This window comes from Schistocerca serialis, chromosome 2, assembly GCF_023864345.2.
Source record: "Schistocerca serialis cubense isolate TAMUIC-IGC-003099 chromosome 2, iqSchSeri2.2, whole genome shotgun sequence".
NCBI classification, from domain to species: Eukaryota; Metazoa; Arthropoda; class Insecta; order Orthoptera; family Acrididae; genus Schistocerca; species Schistocerca serialis.
In genome coordinates, this window is record NC_064639.1 from 967,138,555 (window position 1) to 967,157,931 (window position 19,377).

Here is a 19,377-nt window from a genome sequence, read left to right on the forward strand (position 1 = left end):
AGGTATTGGTAAAAGTGAAATTGTGAGAGAAATGTTGGGTCGTGACCGGTATCCATTAGACCAATGCACTTACCCATAAAGGTGCTTTGGTAACAATATAACTGATAAATTAGAAGTACGAATTGTTTCAATATCCACCCTGTTGGCACCCCTCTACGTTCCACCTATTTCCACTTGTAAATAAATTTGTGGTTGGAAACAGGCGTAGCCAGGGAGGGCCATGGGTGGCACTGCTTTTCATAGCGGGATCTCTTTGGTTGTTATTCGCGACACCCATACAGTACAGCGGTACGTCGAAGATATTCTACGCCTCGTTTTGTTGCCCTTCATGGCGAGCCATCCTAGGCTTACATTTCAGCCCGCATACGGCGAGAGTTTCTACAGCTTATCTTCGTGCTTGCCAAACCCACCTTGGCCAGTAAGGTTGCCCGATCTCTCCCAGATTGAGAACGTGTGGAGCATTATGGGCAGGGCCCTCTAACTAGTTCGAGATTTTGACGATCTATCGCGCCAGTTCGACAGAATTTGCCACGACATCCCTAAGGAGTCATCCAACAAGTCGATCAGTCAATTCCAAACGAAATAACTGCTTGCGTAAGGGCCAGAGGAGGACCAACGCGTTATTGTCTTGCCGGATTTGTGAAGCTCTTTCTCTTCACTAAATCATCCAATTTTTCTGAAATTTTAATCATTTGTTTGTCTGTAGATGCACACCACATCTACCGATTTCCGTTCCATTTGAATAATTCCTTCGTGGCGCGTCTTTTTTTTCTTTTCTTAGGGTGCATTTTAAATGTTTCTGTTATGTAGCCATATTTACCGATGACTTTAAAAAACTTGTAAATTAATTCGTTCCAAGTAATTAGGTGACATTATGGGAATGATTCGCTAAACGAAGCTATGTAAAATGTACTGTAGAGTATCGATGACTAGAAGTGAAATTAGCAGTGTACGAACAACGATTGTCTTGGAGATCATATGACTAAAATTTGGTTTACATCTGCCTAATTTGTCTCACGAAAAAGCAGGTATACTGGTTGCTGGTCATTGAAACTGCAGCACTAGGAAGGATAGGAAATATCTAGGGAACTTGCTGGCCAGGGCATCATACAAACGTGCTCATATCGTGGTAGGTCGGGACAGCATGGGCAACATGCAATCCTGCCTTGTCTTGTTGAATGATAATGTTATGGAGACTTCAGATATAGGGCAAAGACATCGGCCTTAACACGTCAGAAATTTAACTCCTGTTGTCCAAGTTAACAACTATGCAAACCAGAGGTGATCGTGGTAAGTACCCAAGGGCACCTTACACACTCAAGCTAGGTGCTGGTGCCATATGACTATGACGAATACAATCTAGCAAAGTTTGTTCTCGTCATAGACAGCACACATGTATACGTCCTTCGAGATACTGTACGAAGAACTGGTTGTCGCCAGTGTTCAGTGTTGCTGTTGGCCGCACCAATTTCGGGCTCCGGCGCCCGGTGCTGTGTCAGAGGAAGCCGCAACAATGGCCACCGTGCTGACAGTCCGTGTTGCTCCAGAAATGGATGCTTTTCTTTTCGAAAACAAGCTCGTATCTGACTCAAGGTACATATGGAGCTGCACCACCAAGCAGACAGTACAGTCTCACAAACAAACAGCATTCAAATGCGATTTGTGAATGAGAAACACGCTGCGTAATCTTTCTTATATACAGATTTCCTTTGGTCGCGCTCCAATGCTATCATTTACGTAACCGAGCATGTAGTGCTCTTCATGCCAGTTGGACGTTTGTTGCATGGCGCTTTCGTGGTGTTGCAGTTCTAATGGCCACCTGTGTAGTACAGCATCTAGAACAACAAAATGGCTCTGAGCACTATGGGACATCTAAGGTCATCAGTCCCCTAGAACTTAGAACTACTTAAACCTAACTAACCTAAGGACATCACACACATCCATGCCCGAGGCAGGATTCGAACCTGCGACCGTAGCGGTCGCGCGGTTCCAGATTGGAGCGCCTAGAACCGCTCGGCTAGGACGGCCGGCTCTAGAACAACACTCTTGACGCAGTGGCGCGCTGTCTTGAATCTTCTCCCGGAAGGTACTTTTAGTACTGTCGTTATCAGACATTGCACTCTGAAAGATAAAGTTTATCATGAACGACCCATATCAGTCCTGGCAACTTGCTCTGTGACTGAACCGCGTGTGTCCTTCACGTGTCACCATTGTCAGCCTGTCGCCCTAAATGTCGGTCAGTTTTCCCTTCGAATTATTTTTCATGGTTTTTGGGAAAGAGAAATCAAATGTTTTAATTCGCGAAGATTCGTATTGTTTCTGAAAAAGTCTAGACACGGCCGCCATTTTCTATGGGTTAAATGTTTTAGGCAGGGTAAAGTACGAAAATAGGCCAACGCTTCATCAGTCATTACTCTTTAATTGAGCCGCCCGATGCCAACATACGGTTTGCCTCAGAGCTTCGGTTTGTCACTACTTCACTCTTCTTCCATCGCCTCCCCCCCCCCCCCCCCTCCCCAACATATCTTCCTTGTCTGTCACTAGGGTGTATCACAATTAACAGTGAAAACTGACACCGGCGAAGAATAGAAGTAAAGATGATGATGATGTTTGGTTTGTGAGGCGCTCAACCGTGCGGTTATCAGCGCCCGTCCAAAGTTCCATTTTTCGGATGATGATGATGATGATGATGATGATGATGATGATGATGAGGAGGAGGAGGAGGAGGAGGAGGAGGAGGAGGACAACACAAATACTCAGTCCCCAGTCAGAGAAAATCCCCAACCCGGCCGGGAAGCGAACCCCGGACCCTGTGATTCAGAGGCGGCAGAAGTAAAGATGTTCCAGTAAAGATGCATCCACGAACAAACCGTTTGCAAAGTTATTGCGAATGTGTGGTTGTCAGCGGTCACCGACTTCAGTATGAAAATTGTCCTGGTTAGTACAAATGGATTTGAAATGTAAACTTCTCGATAAGTAACCATTCAATTGGGCTCAAATTTCACCCATGGTTTAGCGCAAAAAATAATTATAATACTGCTTCGGCACGTTACATATCACAATTTGTTATACACTCGTACCTGATTAAACATGTCGTCCTCGCAGTTGAATGCAAATCTGGTCTCGTCTGTGTAGCGAGTTAAGAATTATAGCTGCGCGGTTAGAGGCGCCATGTAACGGACTGCGCGACCCCTCCCGCTGGAGGTTCGAGTCCTTCCTCGGACATGGGTGTGTCTCTTGTCCTTAGCATAAGTTAATTTAAGTAGTGTGTAAACCTAGGGACCGATGACCTCAGCAGTTTGGCTCTTTAGGAATTCACACACAAGTGAACTTTTGAACGAATTACGTGAAACACCCCCATATTATCTCGTGAATCTCCACAAGACTACAAATCGTTGCTCCAGTTCTTCAACTTTATCAACGGGAGTGCTGTACACTTCACTTCTGGAGAGACCTGCATGCAAGCTGGGCAGCTGCAAAATGCGTAACTGTACTCTGTAGGATCGTATAATTTTACACACTTTGCGCTTTTCGCCAATACATGCGTCTCATTTCCAACCGAAGTGGTCTGTGGAGTGCTTTTCGCAAAATCCACGCTTTATATTCAAACTATATGCGGACTCCGTTATACGCGGATTTGTTATTCGTGTTGAAAGGTGGCTACACTGAGCCACAGCGCCAGAGAGTTTTGTTTCGCCGCCTCCACTGGCAGTGATTATTGAGAAGTAGCGGAGGGCAGTGCTTGTTGAGAACTCGTAGTAGTCAGTGCTTGCTGAGATGTCGTAGTGAAGAGTGCTTGTCGAGATGTGGCAGTAGGCAGTTCTTGTTGAGATGTGGTAGTAGCGAGTCGGTGTGGAGATATTGTAAGGATTAGAGTGATTTTCATCAATATAAATGAGGTAACAAACTCCTTTTCTTTTTTCTCATTATTTCAATGTCCTGAATAATGCGCCATTACAGGTTCAGTCAACAAAGCATCTGGCTTGTGTTCTTGTATTAGAGTGTAATTCTGGTTTTCTTGCGCAATTATAGTATTTCTATTTTTTTTAAATTACTTCAGTATAAATGGTATTTAAAATTTCTTTATATATTTATATAAATATGAAAAGCAAATTCTTTTTAAATTTTTAGTAGCTGTATGTCCGATTACGAAGTCTCTTAAACGGTTGGCCCTGACTAGTTTTTGTACGCAATCTGACTGTATAGAACAACAACAAAGAATGAAATGAAAATTTCCGTTAATACAATTAATTAATTAAGTCCCCAGCAACTACAAAACCTACGAAACCAAAGCACAAGTATAACTGTTCTGTGTGTGGAAGTATGACTCAACGTACACATCTGGCACGGTTCTTCTTCAACAAGACAAGAAATTTTAAATACCATTTATACTGAAGTAATTTAAAAAAAAAATAGAAATACTATAATTGCGCAAGAAAACCAGAATTACACTCTAATACAAGAACACAAGCCAGATGCTTTGTTGACTGAACCTGTAATGACGCATTATTCAGGATATTGAAATAATGAGAAAAAAAGAAAAGGAGTTTGTTACCTCATTTATATTGATGAAAATCACTCTAATCCTTACAATATCTCCACACCGACTCGCTACTACCACATCTCAACAAGAACTGCCTACTGCCACATCTCGACAAGCACTCTTCACTACGACATCTCAGCAAGCACTGACTACTACGAGTTCTCAACAAGCACTGCCCTCCGCTACTTCTCAATAATCACTGCCAGTGGAGGCGGCGAAACAAAACTCTCTGGCGCTGTGGCTCAGTGTAGCCACCTTTCAGTGTTTTCGCATATATGCGATTTTAGTTATCTGTCCAGTGCTTCCATCTGTTAACATTTGTTCTGTTGTGTTTGTCGAAACAGTAATCGTCAGTTTAGGACAGTAGAGCTGTCAAGGTGCATTTGACAGGGGCTGTGTTTACAGTGCGGGGTAAAAGGAAGGAAAGGTGCCTGTCGAGGGAAAGAAGCGTGTATGAAGAATGTCGTATTCATTAGAAACAAAGTTAGAAGTTGTCGATAGCTATGAGAAAGGTAAGCGTGTTGTTGGCATTCAGCGTGCTTTGGGACGCACAAGGAGGTGTCCCCAGCAGTGCGATCGGCTTCTCGCAACTATCAATACGGTGATGCAGGTTAAGATCCCAGGTATCACACACTGCAGCCATTCACTCAGGTGGGGCCTTGTTTGCGAGTAATTGACGAAAAATTCAGAATTTTGTATGACACACAATGGCGTTAAAAATGTTGCACTGTATATTCTGTTCGCGTGGTGTAATGGATAGGGTAACAGCGCCCACATGAAAGAGGTTTTAGGTTCCAATCTCGGCAGGTGCACTAATTTTCTTTTTTTAAATCGTTACCGAAATTACTTCGACAACACCACACCATCTCTGACCTAGCTCACAAACGCTATCCGCTCTTTAACTCCAGCTAACTACCATTCGTGGCGTACTTTACAGATTATACAGGTTCAAATGGCTCTGAGCACTATGGGACTTAACATCTATGGTCATCAGTCCCCTAGAACTTAGAACTACTTAAACCTAACTAACCTAAGGACATCACACAACACCCAGTGATTATACAGGCCAAAGATGGAAAGCGAGCGTCAAGAAAAATTAATCTTTCGAAATAAATGATGTTTGTATGTTAACAGTATCTGTTCAGATTATGTAAATGAAATTGACAAATTGTGAACAAAAAAATGGCTCTGAGCACTAAGCGACTTCTGAGGTCATCAGTCGCCTAGAACTTAGAACTAATTAAACCTAACTAACCTAAGGACAGCACACACATCCATGCCCGAGGCAGGATTCGAACCTGCGACCGTAGCGGTCGCTCGGATCCAGACTGTAGCGCCTAGAACCGCACGGCCACCACGGCCGGCAAATTGCGAACACATTATAATTTTGTCTTTAGGTCAGAAAAGAAGTTAAAAAAGTATTGGGTGGTATGGATGTGGGAGAAATACACGCACAAGCGTTTTTGACGCAACTGTTACTTAAAAATGGAATCTACAATGATAAATCTGAATCCCATGCCATGAGAAATAAACAAACAGATATCCGACTTAAAGAAATTCCGTATCAGTAAAAACATTACAGCAGGCTATGCGTATGATTTATTTTGTGTGTAAGGCTGCATGCTTGCCACTTACAAATTACTAAACAGCGAAGTGGCGTAAGGTTAATAACAACGAACATAGTATTCAATGTCATTATTCATGTCAACGCTGAAACACAAATTTAACAATGAAGTAAACGAATGTGACTACTGTGTTCGATCTAGGAATCATTTCTTCTGTCTGATTTCTTATATTCTTAGACGAATCTTCAATTAGAATTAAAATTTATCTTGCTACCTATGTGACATTGTAATATTATTAAACAAATGATTGCTGCACACTGAAGTTCTTGTATGGCTACTGCTTTAATAACGAATGCATCTGCATCTGTATTCAGCAGACCGCTGCGAAATGTTTGGGAGACGATACTTCCCATTACACGATACCATTTAACTAAGATTTCTTCCGTTCCATTCGTATGAGGAGCGTGGGAATAATGATAGTTTAATTGCTTCTGTGCATACTGTAAGCACTGTAATCTTGTCATTGGGGGTTGCTGATTTTTTAAACTTTGTAAGTAGGCTTTCTCAGGATAATTTGAACCTGTCTTTTAAGTCCAGATTTTGCCGCGTCTCCGTGCGCTCTCCCTGGGCATACTACAACTTATCTTCTTTGCATTCGTCCAATATTTCCTGTTGGTCCTATTTAGTGTTCATTCCATACACCTGACAATATTCTAGGATGGTTCAAAAATGGTTCAAATGGTTCTGAGCACTATGGGACTTAACGTCTGAGGTCATCAGTCCCCTAGAACTTAGAACTACTTAAACCTAACTAACCTAAGGACATCACACACATCCATGCCCGAGGCAGAATTCGAACCTGCGACCGTAGCGGTCGCGCGGTTGCGGACTGAAGCGCCTAGAACCGCTCGGCCACACCGGCCGGCATTCTAGGATGGATCACACATTTGTTATGTAGGCAGTCTCCTTTCCCTGTTGCTAATTTCCCCGTATCATGTCAATGAATCGAGGTCCTGTTACCACCTCCACCTACGACTCAGCATACGTGATCATGCCATTTCATATACCTACAAATGATTACACTCAGGTATTCTTATGAGTTGACTGATTCCATTTGTGGTTCTTGATACTGTGATCATAGGATACTAAGCGTTTAAGTTCTGTGAAGCGCGCACTTTCACATTTTTAAACATGTAAAGCGACCTGCCAATCTCTACACCACTTTGAAATATTGTAAGGATCTGATTGAATATTTGCGCATCTTTTTTTTCAGACAGTACTTCATTACAGATAATTGCGTTCTCTGTCAAAAATCTGAGATTACTATTGTCTACCAGGTCATTAACATAACAACTCGGACAGCTAGAGTCCCAACAAACTCCCACGCCATGCCTCCGTACTTGATTCTACCTCTGACTGAAGTTGTATTGTTGTATAAGGAGCAGTCAGGTGGAAATAAAGACAGATGGGAAAAGTAAGTAAACTGTTTATTAGTTCAAAAGTAATCGCCATAACTGTATTATGCATTTATCCCACTGTGAGAGAAGACTGTCAGTGCCTTCATGTTTGCTGTTGCCAACGGAACCACGATTGTGTCCAGGCGTGCACCTCTTCGTCCGAAGCAAATCGAAGGCCACGAATGTCTTTCTTCTGAGTTCCAGAATTCTGAAAATGGCATGGCGAGAGGTCGCGACTGAATGGATGATGTGTAAGGGCTTCCCAGTGAAACTTCTGCAGCGCGGTCGAAAATAACCTTGGTAACAACAGGGCACGCCCAGTTTCGCTCGGAAGCCCTTACACATCGTCCTTACAGCCCCGATCGCTCCCCTTGCTATTTCCATATTTTTGCAGCTCAGAAGAAAGATATTCGTGGTTGTCGATTTGTTTGCGACGAAGAGGTGTACGCCTGGGTACAATCATGGTTCCTGGGCAAACCGCAAGCACTTTTGTGTGAAGGCATTGACTGTCTTGTCTCACAGTGGGATGCATGCATTAACTATCAGAGGGATTACTTTTGAAATAATAGACAGTTTACTTGCGTTTTTGATTCTGTCGCGTTTTTACTTGATTGCCCCTTACAGCTGCGAAAATTACTATTCTTCTCAATTTACAATGGAATATTCATGATGAATTTTACTAGCACGTGTATATGTAGGGAGCCCCTCCTGAGAGTCGTCAGGTGTACTTTCGTATTTTCAGTGTGTAGCCAAAGGCTATGTACAACTTGTTCAGAAACCAGACAAAAGCTATAAAAATCGAGGGGTATGAAAGGGAAGCAGGGGTGAGAAGGGAGTGAGACAGAGTTGGTGTCTTTTCTGCAAGCATTTGTCGTGTGTGTAGCCATGTGTGGAAGTGGCACGTGGATGATAAACAGTTTAGACAAGAAGAGAATGGAAGCTCCTGAAATGTGGTGCCACAGAAGAATGCTGAAGGTTAGATGGGTAGATCATAGAAGTAATGAAAAGGTTCTGAAATAGAATTGGAGAGAGAAAAATGTTGTGACACAAACTGACTACAAGAAGCGATTGGTTGATAGCACACATTCTGAGACATCAAGAGATCACCAAGTTAGTATTGGAGGGAAGTGTGGGGGTTAAAAATTGGAGATGAATACAGTAAGCGGATTCAGAAGGATGTGAGTTACAGTTATTATTCGAAGATGAAGAGGCCTGCACAGGATAGAGAAGCACATAGAAGTGAAAAAACCAGTCTTCGGGACTGAAACCACAACAACAACATGTAGTTTGAGTCAGCCCAGAGAATTACTGCTCATCACGCCTTTCATACGGTGCCCAGTGTCGACGAAAAGTGTCGATTTATTTCCCATTACAAACAAAATGATTTTTATAGCTGAATTCCACATGTCCATTCGATATAGCGACCCCAAATTAGTGTAGTTTGATATTTGTTTTATCGATATGTGTTAGCAGGGACAGTAGAACCCGAAGAATAACCAGTACCCCGGCCGCGACCAAGAAGAGCTCCTTCATGACGGTAGCAGGTCGTAAGGGCCAGCTACAGACTGCAAAGACAAAATTGCAAATATCTGCCAGTCAGAGAAAGTACGCCAGACGAGTGTTAGGAGAGACTGTGTATATACATTCAAGCACTTGCACGCGCTAAAATGCGGTAATGCGCAGACATCTGTGAAGCCGTGAGTTACTACTAGTTAAAAATGTACTCTTTTCGGAAGCGATAAAGTTAAGCTGGGTGGCAAAAGATAAGTTTGTCGGTTTTAGGAAGTCAAACGAAGAACACGTTTGGCGAAACCATCTCTGGCATGCTGTATGCATATGTGCGTGAGGAGCAATCACTACTTTATTTCTAAGATAATTATTTAACGCACTAAACTCTTCAGGGAGGCAGTGCATTGGCAAGACATTGGACTAGCGTTCAGGAGGAGTCAGGTTCCCATGGATTGCCTAAATTGCTTAAAGGAAACACAAGGAATTTCCTTAGAAAAGGATGCAGCCAATTTCCTTCCCGAGTCTGAGCGTGTGCTCCGTCTCTAATGACTTCGTGGTCGCCGGGGCGTTAAACCTTAACCTTCTTTTATTCCTTCCACTTTAGTTCCAGCCTGACAGAAATTTTCATCGAATTGGGACAATCGCCATGCCCAGTGGGCGGTTGATCCACGTGGTCGGCGGAGCCAGTGGACAAAGCGGCACATCGTCCCGCCGCGGCTTTCGTGCGCTTGTGCACCCCGCCGTGGTCACCCCTCGGCGAGTGGCGCGCTGCCATCCGCAGGTGTCCGGTCCGCGATCAGCTGTGTGGGCGCTGGCTGCGGCGCGGCGCGGCTGCTTTGTTTTTGTAGGAAGCGGCGCGACCTTGCGCCCAGAATAGCGCGCCGCCCACGCCGCCCCTCCGCCGCCCACCTGCTGCGCCCCCCACCCTGCTTCACTACTCCCCGCCTTGTTTACTGCCCCTCCACGCCTCGCCCCCTCCCAGCTCCTCCCTCTCTCCTTCCCTCCCACACGCGCCACCTGCCTTGGTGCCAAGCGCCCGAGCGGGACCGCTTGTCACATTATCGCCAAATGTCACTCGAGAATGCGCTCGGCCACCATTGTCCGCGACGAAGAAGCAACTGAGATTGGGATGATTTTCTGGTCACTAGCGCATGTATTTGTAAGTGTCTTTCAGTGGTGACTTCATTGTTTGTGGCCTCACTGATGAATACGAACTGCTTCCAGCTATGATACTTCTACATCCACATCTATACTTTCCAAACCACCGTGAGGTACATGGCAGAGGGTACATCTCACTGTACCGGTTATTAGGGTTTCTTCCTGTCCCGGTCACATATGGAGTGCAGGGAGAACAATTATTTGAATGCCTCTGTGCATGTAGTATTCTTCTAATCTTATCCTCACAATCCCTATGTGAGTGATACATAGGGGATTGTAGTATAATCCTTGAAACACCATTTAAAGCCAGTTCATGAAACTTTGTTAATAGACTTCCTCAGGATAATTTGTGTATCTTCAAGAGTATTCCAGTTCAGTTCCTTCAGCATCTCTTTGACACTTTCCCACAGTTCAGACCAGTGACCATCTGTGCTGCCCCTCTCAGTACACGTTCAGTGTGGGGTCCTGCCCATTCGTCACCCTGTAGTGTGCCCAAAGGATGCTGCATTCTCAGATAGCTATACAACAACTCCAGCAAATCACATTAATAGTTTTTATTTCAATAAAGCAGATTGACAGTACTTAACTTTGAAATTAGAACAGTGTCGCAAGCGATGGGCGACATGCAAACAATCAGTCTCATTGCTCTCTTGACAGCCAAATGCCTTTCATGCTGCTTTTCTCTGTCTGTAGTCTTATGCTTTGTTTTACACCTATTAAATAAAGTGTTTCTTCATCAGAAGTGACCAATGAGAATATTATGTAAAATAAGTAATAACACTTCTCAAAATTTTTATACGCACTTTGCAAATATATTTACTCCTTAGTGGATTTTGTTGGTCACAAAAAAATCACTTTAAGCTGAACGGTGATGTATACAAACGCAACACAAAATACAAAATAATTTCTATATAGTCTTTGTCTCCTTGTGAATAGAATGGTGGTGGTGGTGGTCATCATCATCATCATATTTACTTGTGGCCTTAGGGCTTCAGGACCAACTAGAGAATTCTTTTACATGATTCTTGGACTAATTAAAATTTTGACGTACTGGAATTGAACCCAACAAGAACTCCAAATGCTAAGTCTTCTACTTTTTGATTAGACTAGTGTTGAAACTCAGTTGTCAATTTCTTTGATGTGGCCCTACCACTTTAGGTCAATCTGGATAGTTACTCCTAGGTATTTTACGGTAGTTACTGTTTCCAGTGGTATGTCACCAATAGCGTAATTGAACAGTAATGGACCAGTTAATCTATTTATGCATAGTATGCTACATTCATTTACGTCAGAGAAAATTAGGGAGTGTGTACAGTGTTATATGCATTGAAAATAAGTTTCTTCAAGTGATGTTGGTAAACTTTAGGAATGCGTCACCTGTGTTGTTATTATGCAGGCTATGTGTGTGTGTGACCTACAATCAATTGCAGATGAGTAAACAGTTAGGATAATATCAAAATTTGTGTTTTTTTTTCACATAATCAATCATTAGTATGGAAATCTCTTATATTGTGTAACTATACGTAAAACTAATGTTTTTTTCAGCTTCAGAAGGTGCAAAGGTTGCGGGATGAGATTCATCAGTTGCAAGAAGAATGCAAGAAAATGAGCCAGGAGGTTGATCTTAGTGTTGATGCCAGAGGTCAGTATTAAGTCTGTTTGTTGGACTTACATTTAATGTATTTTAAACATAATCTGATAAGGTGCTGATTTTGCCCTTCAGTTTTTTGTTGTTGTGGTATTTATAGATAATATTTTTATTTGTATGAGTAATCCTCCTATTACTGACTGAGTGGGTCAGTTCACAAGTCAGACATTGCCCTGTAGTATTCAATGAAACCTTTGAGAGTCATGTGCCTAGTTGCAATTATTCAAAGTATCAGGCACTAAGTGGTGTGTGAGCTCTCATCATTCCCTCTGTGTTGGTATTATCTAGTAGTTACGCATGTCATTTTATCATCAGACTGTTTGTAAGTCTGACTGCTCATAGTAATGCTTTGAAAAAAATCAAAATATTAAATGGCCCAGTATTGAAGACTCTTTTTCTCTTTTAATCCTTTTGTGCAAAAAGTTTCATCATTTGAGGAGGAGTAGGCTAAAATGAAAGATATTGCCTCAATGTTATTGCTTAAAAGAAGATGACATTTTAGCATTACCACTCCAGTAGATTACACCTCTGTATTATATACTTGAAATATTTTTACATTAAGGAGGCATACCACACGTGCTTAAAAACTATAAAGCCTCTGCATCCATATTTGCAGTTCCTCTGGGTGAAACAGATGAGGAATTCTACAAAAACATCTATACAGGCCAACGTGGTGTGGTAATGCCTCCAGAGGAAATGCCATTCTCTCCTGATAGCAGATCACGGCAGTTTCGTAAGTAGTTTTATAGCATGGTTTGTTAGTTTGCAGAAGCGAAAAACGAGCATAACTCAAGATTTTTGAGCATGCAAAATAACACAATGGCAGAAGATAAACCAGTTAGATATTTTGTATATTCGTGTATGAAGTTGTGTCTTTTTTTTTTGGGGGGGGGGGGGATGAGACTTTTCTTCCATACAATCTTATCCTTCCTTATTTGTGTTTCTGTACATCTGACCAGAATATTCCATGGCTTGGGTCCTACCCCAGAGATTCTTTTTTTCTTTCTGTGCTAATTACATGTAACCTGTTGTAAAGGTTTTGTATTGTAGCCAGTACAGAGAATTTATCGCTACTGTTTCAGCTTCTGTACCTATCCTTCACTATCTGTATCTAGCACATATTACCCAAGATAATGTCTGTGTTAAAAGTAGTATATACTATCTTAAAGCTACAGCATAAGGAACAAGCTTATAGTAATGTTCATTCCCAAACAATCTGCTCACTCCATAATTTTCAATTGTCAGACTCCATCTCAGATGCAGCACCAATAAAAAAACTGCAGCTCATTGACACTCAGGCTTTATCAGTAAGTGTCAGTACATGTGTCATATGAGATAAAAATAAATGATTTTACAAGTTGTGTAGGTTAAACACCATCTTTTGTAATTTTAATGAAAGTCTTGCTAGGACTTTCATTACAGTTGCAAAAGATGGCATTTAACCTATACAAGTTGTATATCTGGCACTGCAGAAAAAGGGGGCTGAAAAACAAAGAGACCAACATGTAAATGACATTAACTATATCAAAAGGAAAATTCATTTGTGGGAGCTATAAAAACACCCCCCCCCCCTCCCCCCCACACACACACAGGGCACAGTCCAGGTTTGGAAATGTTAGTTTCTTCTTCATCAGGGAGTAAAAAGGAATAGGTTGAAGAAAGTTAGAAAAGAGGTTCAGTCCCCAGGATGAGAAGGTCCAAAGTATTTATAATTTATGTGTATGTACTAGCAGTACACCTTGTGAAGCCGCTATTGGCCAACCATTTTTCTGCCCTTGTTTATTTATAAATTAATGCATTTGAAAAACAAAGATTCTGTACCCTAGATCTTAAAAAGTGGCATGAAGGTGAAAGACATCTTGCAAGCCGGCTCCTTCCTGATGGTAACTGTGGACGGATGAACGTCTTTTGCTAGCTCTGTTTAGGACTGGGAGCCATTTTATGATTCCAGACAGTGAAAGCTTGTCCATGATCATTTTATTATTCCATAATGTTGACATTGGCAAGAGATTTCTGCAATTTATTTGGCAGATGTATTTCAGAGTAGCAGGCACTCACACTGAATCACTTCCTGTTTATACCAAACGATGTATCTGTTCAGGTTTAGCAAACACTGACCCATGCCTCACTCAAATATAGATCTGAATGCTGCTCAAATATAGATCTGTTGTTTGTAAGGTTGCTGACATGGAGAAAATTATTATTCACTAGTTGAATCACTAGTTCATTTTGTATCACTCAGTTCATGATGATATTCTTGAAACAGTGCAAATTTATTGAGGTGATGAGAATGATTCCAGGATGAGTTTAAACATGCATTGTCTGAAATATCTTTCTGAGACACTGTATCACTGAAAAATTTCCTCTTATGAATCCACGGAGCTCATAAAAAATTGAAAAAGTGGAACTACTCCACCACCAAGTACAAAACCCATAGCGGCTCTCCATAGTATTTCATTTAACTGACTCTTAAGACTGCTATGTCATATTTTTTTCCACTGAACATACTGTGAAAATTAAGTATAAAATAAACTAATTCGATGGCAGTCAGCCAGTATGAACATCGTGCTTAACGTGTAGACAGTTGTCACTTTAAAATATTGTCTTTTTTTTCACAGTGGCAAGAAAGAAGTGAGTATGATATTCCCAGTTAGAATGCTGCTCCTATAATAATGTCATTAATTTGTTCAAATTCCGTCTCTAGTTAGTGAATGACATGCATTTGCTAAATAGTATTAATGAACACAGAGAGAGAAATGTGTTGTCTGAATAGAAAGTAGAAAAGTGGAGGTGATAATTATTTGTTTTTGTTGTTGCAGGGCATGATCATGCACATCCTACAGCCACGCATCAAGCCCCATCCCCCACGGCGCCAGCTGGGGAGTCAACCACTGACGGACCCAGTTGGATGTGTTCAGAGTGTACATTCCGCAACCACCCTTTGCTGGACAAGTGCGAGCAGTGTGAAATGCCGCGCATCCTGCTAGGTACCCCGACCACCACTGATGGCCTCTCAGTGTGTTGCTCTAAGCTTGGATTGCTGGGCCTAGACACACAGCCTGTATCATCCCCGCCTGCATATTCCTAGCAGTGTGATAACTCTGTCTAACCTTTACATCCTCTCCAGCTCCAGAAAAATCATGCCAAAGTATGTCTGTGTAATGTTGAAGTCAGTTAAAATTAAAATGGACTCAAAGTAAAGGAACGAAAGGTTTTCACAGTTCATACTGTCACTGTGTGTGACGTAAGTTATGCATAAAAGGAGGACAGTTTTTTCTGTAATATTACAAGTATTGATCCACAGTTGGGACATGTGGACAAGCAATTACTTTGTAATTATGGAAGAAAGTATTTCTTAATTACAGAATGTGACTTTTAACCTTGAATTTTTATAGTGGGGGCAAACACTGGAGGTAACAGTGCGCAACAGCACAAGTTGAACCCATAAAAGAAGGATAAATTCAATGTATACACATTTTCAGTCATTTATAAACATAATAAGAGTTTTGCAAATTTATGAATGAGAGGTTACTATCTTCTTTCAGTAATCACTATATTCTGCCTGGTTTCCAGTGAAATATTAGAGATTAGAGATTGTATGATCAAAATTAATTACTGCAGTTGGGTACAAGCATTGGGTAATTCTAATATTCAATCTGAAACAGTTATAATTGGGAATTTTGTGTGAAAACACCTGTGGAGATCACAGTAATTTCTGAGGATTTACTTTTTAAAAATTTCCTTGTTACATAATGTGCTGTGTGATTTATGCTTCCACTAATACAACCTAAACAGTGTGTGTTATTCTTGTACGATTTAGTGTTTGCCAGATTTGTGATAAATGTCTTCCAGTAAGGGAACAGGTGTTCCGTGTGCCTTTGGACATACAGGACAACACACTAACAACTAGAAACATTGCTCATTTCATTTGTAGTTTTAAGGTTAATAATATATAAGTGATAGTATACTGTATTTGTATTCTTGTGAATTACATACAAGTATGTTTTAGAATTAAATTAACCCACATAACCTTTGTAATGTGAAAGTAACTAACTACATAATTGTGTGGTAAGCTGTAATAGTGCACTTCACATAATTCCTTGTAGATTTATTATCATTTTGTTGTGAAATGTTCTGTTGAATAGACTGATTTAATTCCTTTACTCTGGAATTGTATCCCATGCATTTTCATTATGTGAAGGTAATTTTATATTTTTAATTTTACTTCTATGGTACATTTGATCTACAATATTTTAAAATGGTTTGCAAGTATTTTACTGCTCAGATACCATGAATAATAAAAATTACAATCATGCAGAAATAGTAAACATTTTAGTGTCTTTTGTGTGCATGCTGATTTCTTTCTCAAATTCTATGTGTGCGCTCACAAAAGCACATTGATATTTTTATAAGAACTTGGCAAACAGTTTATAACAAAAGGAGCTGCAAAAACCAGGCTTGTAGTTTTGTGTTAACTCTGTTAACAAGTAAATTTACATAACAAACTCTTACTTAATGGGTCTCTTATGGTCTACATTTGTTGGAGACTTTTTTGTATTATAGGTGTACAACAGAGGAGCCGATTTACAAATTCCATTCTTTTATTTGTAAACATTTATAATATATTAAGCATACAGATTAAAGTATGTGTTGCACCATATGACAAAAAATTAAAACTTCATCAGCTTGCAGCTTATTATTATAATGTATTCGATGCATCTTATGATTGTGCTTCTCCTCCAAAATGAACATTTTATCAGTAGTGACCATCAAAACGGTATTATTAATAGGACTTTCCAAGTTGAATGTAGCTTTTTATTAGTCATAAAGACATAAGGGAAGTGGAATCAAAAAATGCTTGGAGATTAAGCTCAAAGAAGAGCTCATAGTAGCTGCAAACACAGATAGGTAGGCAGATGCTCAGTCTTCCTTATTCTAAAACATGTGTTTACTGTTGAATGTGAGGAATTTATGTGGGAAGCATAAAATGCTTCCATAGAATTTCTATGGGATCATGTCTGTTCAAGACAATCTGCATTCAGTTTTTTAAATTTTTTGGTAACATTGATGGATGTTCAGCTTGAGGTTCAAGCTCATTTTTTGGTCTGTGTTTGCTTTCAAATAAATAAATTTAAGGGAAAAGGAGTGTGCATTGAACAAGCACAAGAAAAAAATCGTATTTGTTTAAGGCAGAATTCTTTTTTCCAAAACATTTATTGTTATTCATAAATAGACATTGGACACACAAAGTACAATTCAGAACAAGTACTACTTGTTTGTAATCCACAATTGCTTGCATTGTCTTCAATGTTACAATATAACCTCATTTGTGCCCCAATCAAGATGAGTACATTGAGCCCAGTGACACATTAATATTCTCATTTTTTGTATCTGCTTTTAGCAAATGATTAAACCAACTGTTCTGAAGTTAAGAAAACTTCATTATCAGATTTTATTTTTATTATAGAAGAGGAATATTGATCATGTCATTCCATTAATTCCATTAGAAAGACTGCTGTTTATGTGGTTTTTTCTGTCTGATTTGTTGATGGTATTTTGCACACAATATTTTTGGCTAGGTTAGCCACCTTCTTCAGATGCTCCAAGCATGGGTCTCACATGTAGCTCACTGCCAGGTCTCCATCCAGACTGTGGCATAGTGTTTAGTTCTGTGGTACTGTTTGTAGCTAAGTTTAACATCTGGTGCCTGCTGGACCCTTAGTGCACATTTGTTTTCTTAAGTCAAGGTCATTTTTCCATGAACTGCAGATGTCTCTGTATGTACTGCCTGTGGCAGATGAGAAGACAAACAAAACTCTTTTTAAACTAAATGTCAGGTCCCAGAGCTTAAATTGAAGCTTCCATCTCTTAATTAAAGTTGTCTTAACAATTTGAAGTGGAGTATGCACCACAATACTGGTCTTATTTCACTCCTAAACTGAAAACAGTGTTTGGGGACAGTTGATATGCAGACCTAATATATTCACATATGACATGCCATATTACCACAAATGTGAAATATGCCTGAATTTTGGAGGCCATTAATATTACAAAGCTTTATTTACAATAGTCTTCAGCATGGCATTTCTTGCGATGGATAATGGTGACTGGAGCTTCGGAGATAGGGGTCCTTCCGTGTGGATTTTCTATACACATGGCTAAGAGATACGGTCGATTTTCTCATAAACAATGGAAAATCCAAGGTGGAATGTACGTTCTGAGAGTCTCTTTGTTGTGCCTATCTGTGACTCAGCATCTCTAATTTTCTCATAACTAATACGTGAACTAAATGTTGCTGCTCCCTTTTCCAAATTCTGTAGTTAATTTTATATGGTATTTCAGGTGTTCAGGAAGTCCTGGAGTTTTTTCATTCTGTGTGGCCATGCCACAAATGTGTGATCAATGAATCAAAGGAAACATTTTGGCCTGAATTTAGCACATTCTACAGCTTTCACCTCAAAATGTCCTATGTATTTACTGGTGATGCTGAGTAAGTGGTTAAGGAGACCAAACAGTCATCAGTCTCCTATTCACCTCCCAGGCCAGAAGCAGTGTACCCATTCTGTCTGCATATAGAATAAATTCTACGTCCAAGTGTGAGAAGGTATTCTAAATGTTTGCGGAGGATGTATCTGAGGCAGAACATGGGAGCTAGTCTGGTATTCATGTAGTGGGATGTGGAAAACTGCCTAAAAATCACATCCATGCTGGCCAGCACAATGACTCATCATCATTAATCTGTTAGGCAGATTCGATCCGTGATAGGCATACCTCCCCATACCAGAAGTGATCACATTAACACACAAGGCTACCTGGGCAGGTTGTACTTAACTATCAGTAATAAATAGCTATAAATTTTCACTTGACTGTTCTGTTCATAATACTTTCCATCAAAAGGGACAGAAGCATGAAGAATTAAGTGAAGCTATCACAACATTTCATCAGTTTGTTCTAAGGATTCCAAAAGTAGGACTATAAAGAGAAAGACCACTTCAAAATTGTCATAGCATCAAACTTGACAGAGGCAGTGCTCTAATTTAGGCAAGCAAGTAGTGACTACTAAATGTAAGAAAGAATGTGACACACCGAGCGAGGTGGCGCAGTGGTTAGACACTGGACTCGCATTCGGAAGGACGACGGTTCAATCCCGCGTCCGGCCATCCTGATTTAGGTTTTCCGTGATTTCCCTAAATCACTCCAGGCATATGCCGGGATGGTTCCTCTGAAAGGGCACGGCCGACTTCCTTCCCCATCCTTCCCTAATCCGATGAGACCGATGACCACGCTGTCTGGTCTCCTTCCCCAAAACCAACCAACCAACCAAAGAATGTGACATAGGCAATACCAATACCACTGCAACTTATGATGAAGCTACAACCATTTATCTCAATACCAAGCAGTCTGTTGGGATTGCAGGTGATGATCACACATGTGAGACCCACACTCAGGACAACTGGGGATGACAACTTGGTCAGTCATCTAAGTAACATGTGTAAA

The 19,377-nt window shown here is 40.7% G+C and overlaps 1 protein-coding gene across 1 annotated transcript in view; it reads left to right on the forward strand.

Moving 5' to 3' along the window:
- Window positions 1-19,377, forward strand: part of LOC126456553 (TGF-beta-activated kinase 1 and MAP3K7-binding protein 3) — a 422,096-nt gene that overhangs the window by 274,548 nt on the left and 128,171 nt on the right. The window contains exons 6-8 of the mRNA XM_050092300.1: window positions 11,778-11,874; window positions 12,497-12,613; window positions 14,700-14,867. Of these exons, the coding sequence (XP_049948257.1) occupies window positions 11,778-11,874; window positions 12,497-12,613; window positions 14,700-14,867 (382 nt within the window). The remainder of the gene's footprint in view (window positions 1-11,777; window positions 11,875-12,496; window positions 12,614-14,699; window positions 14,868-19,377) is intronic.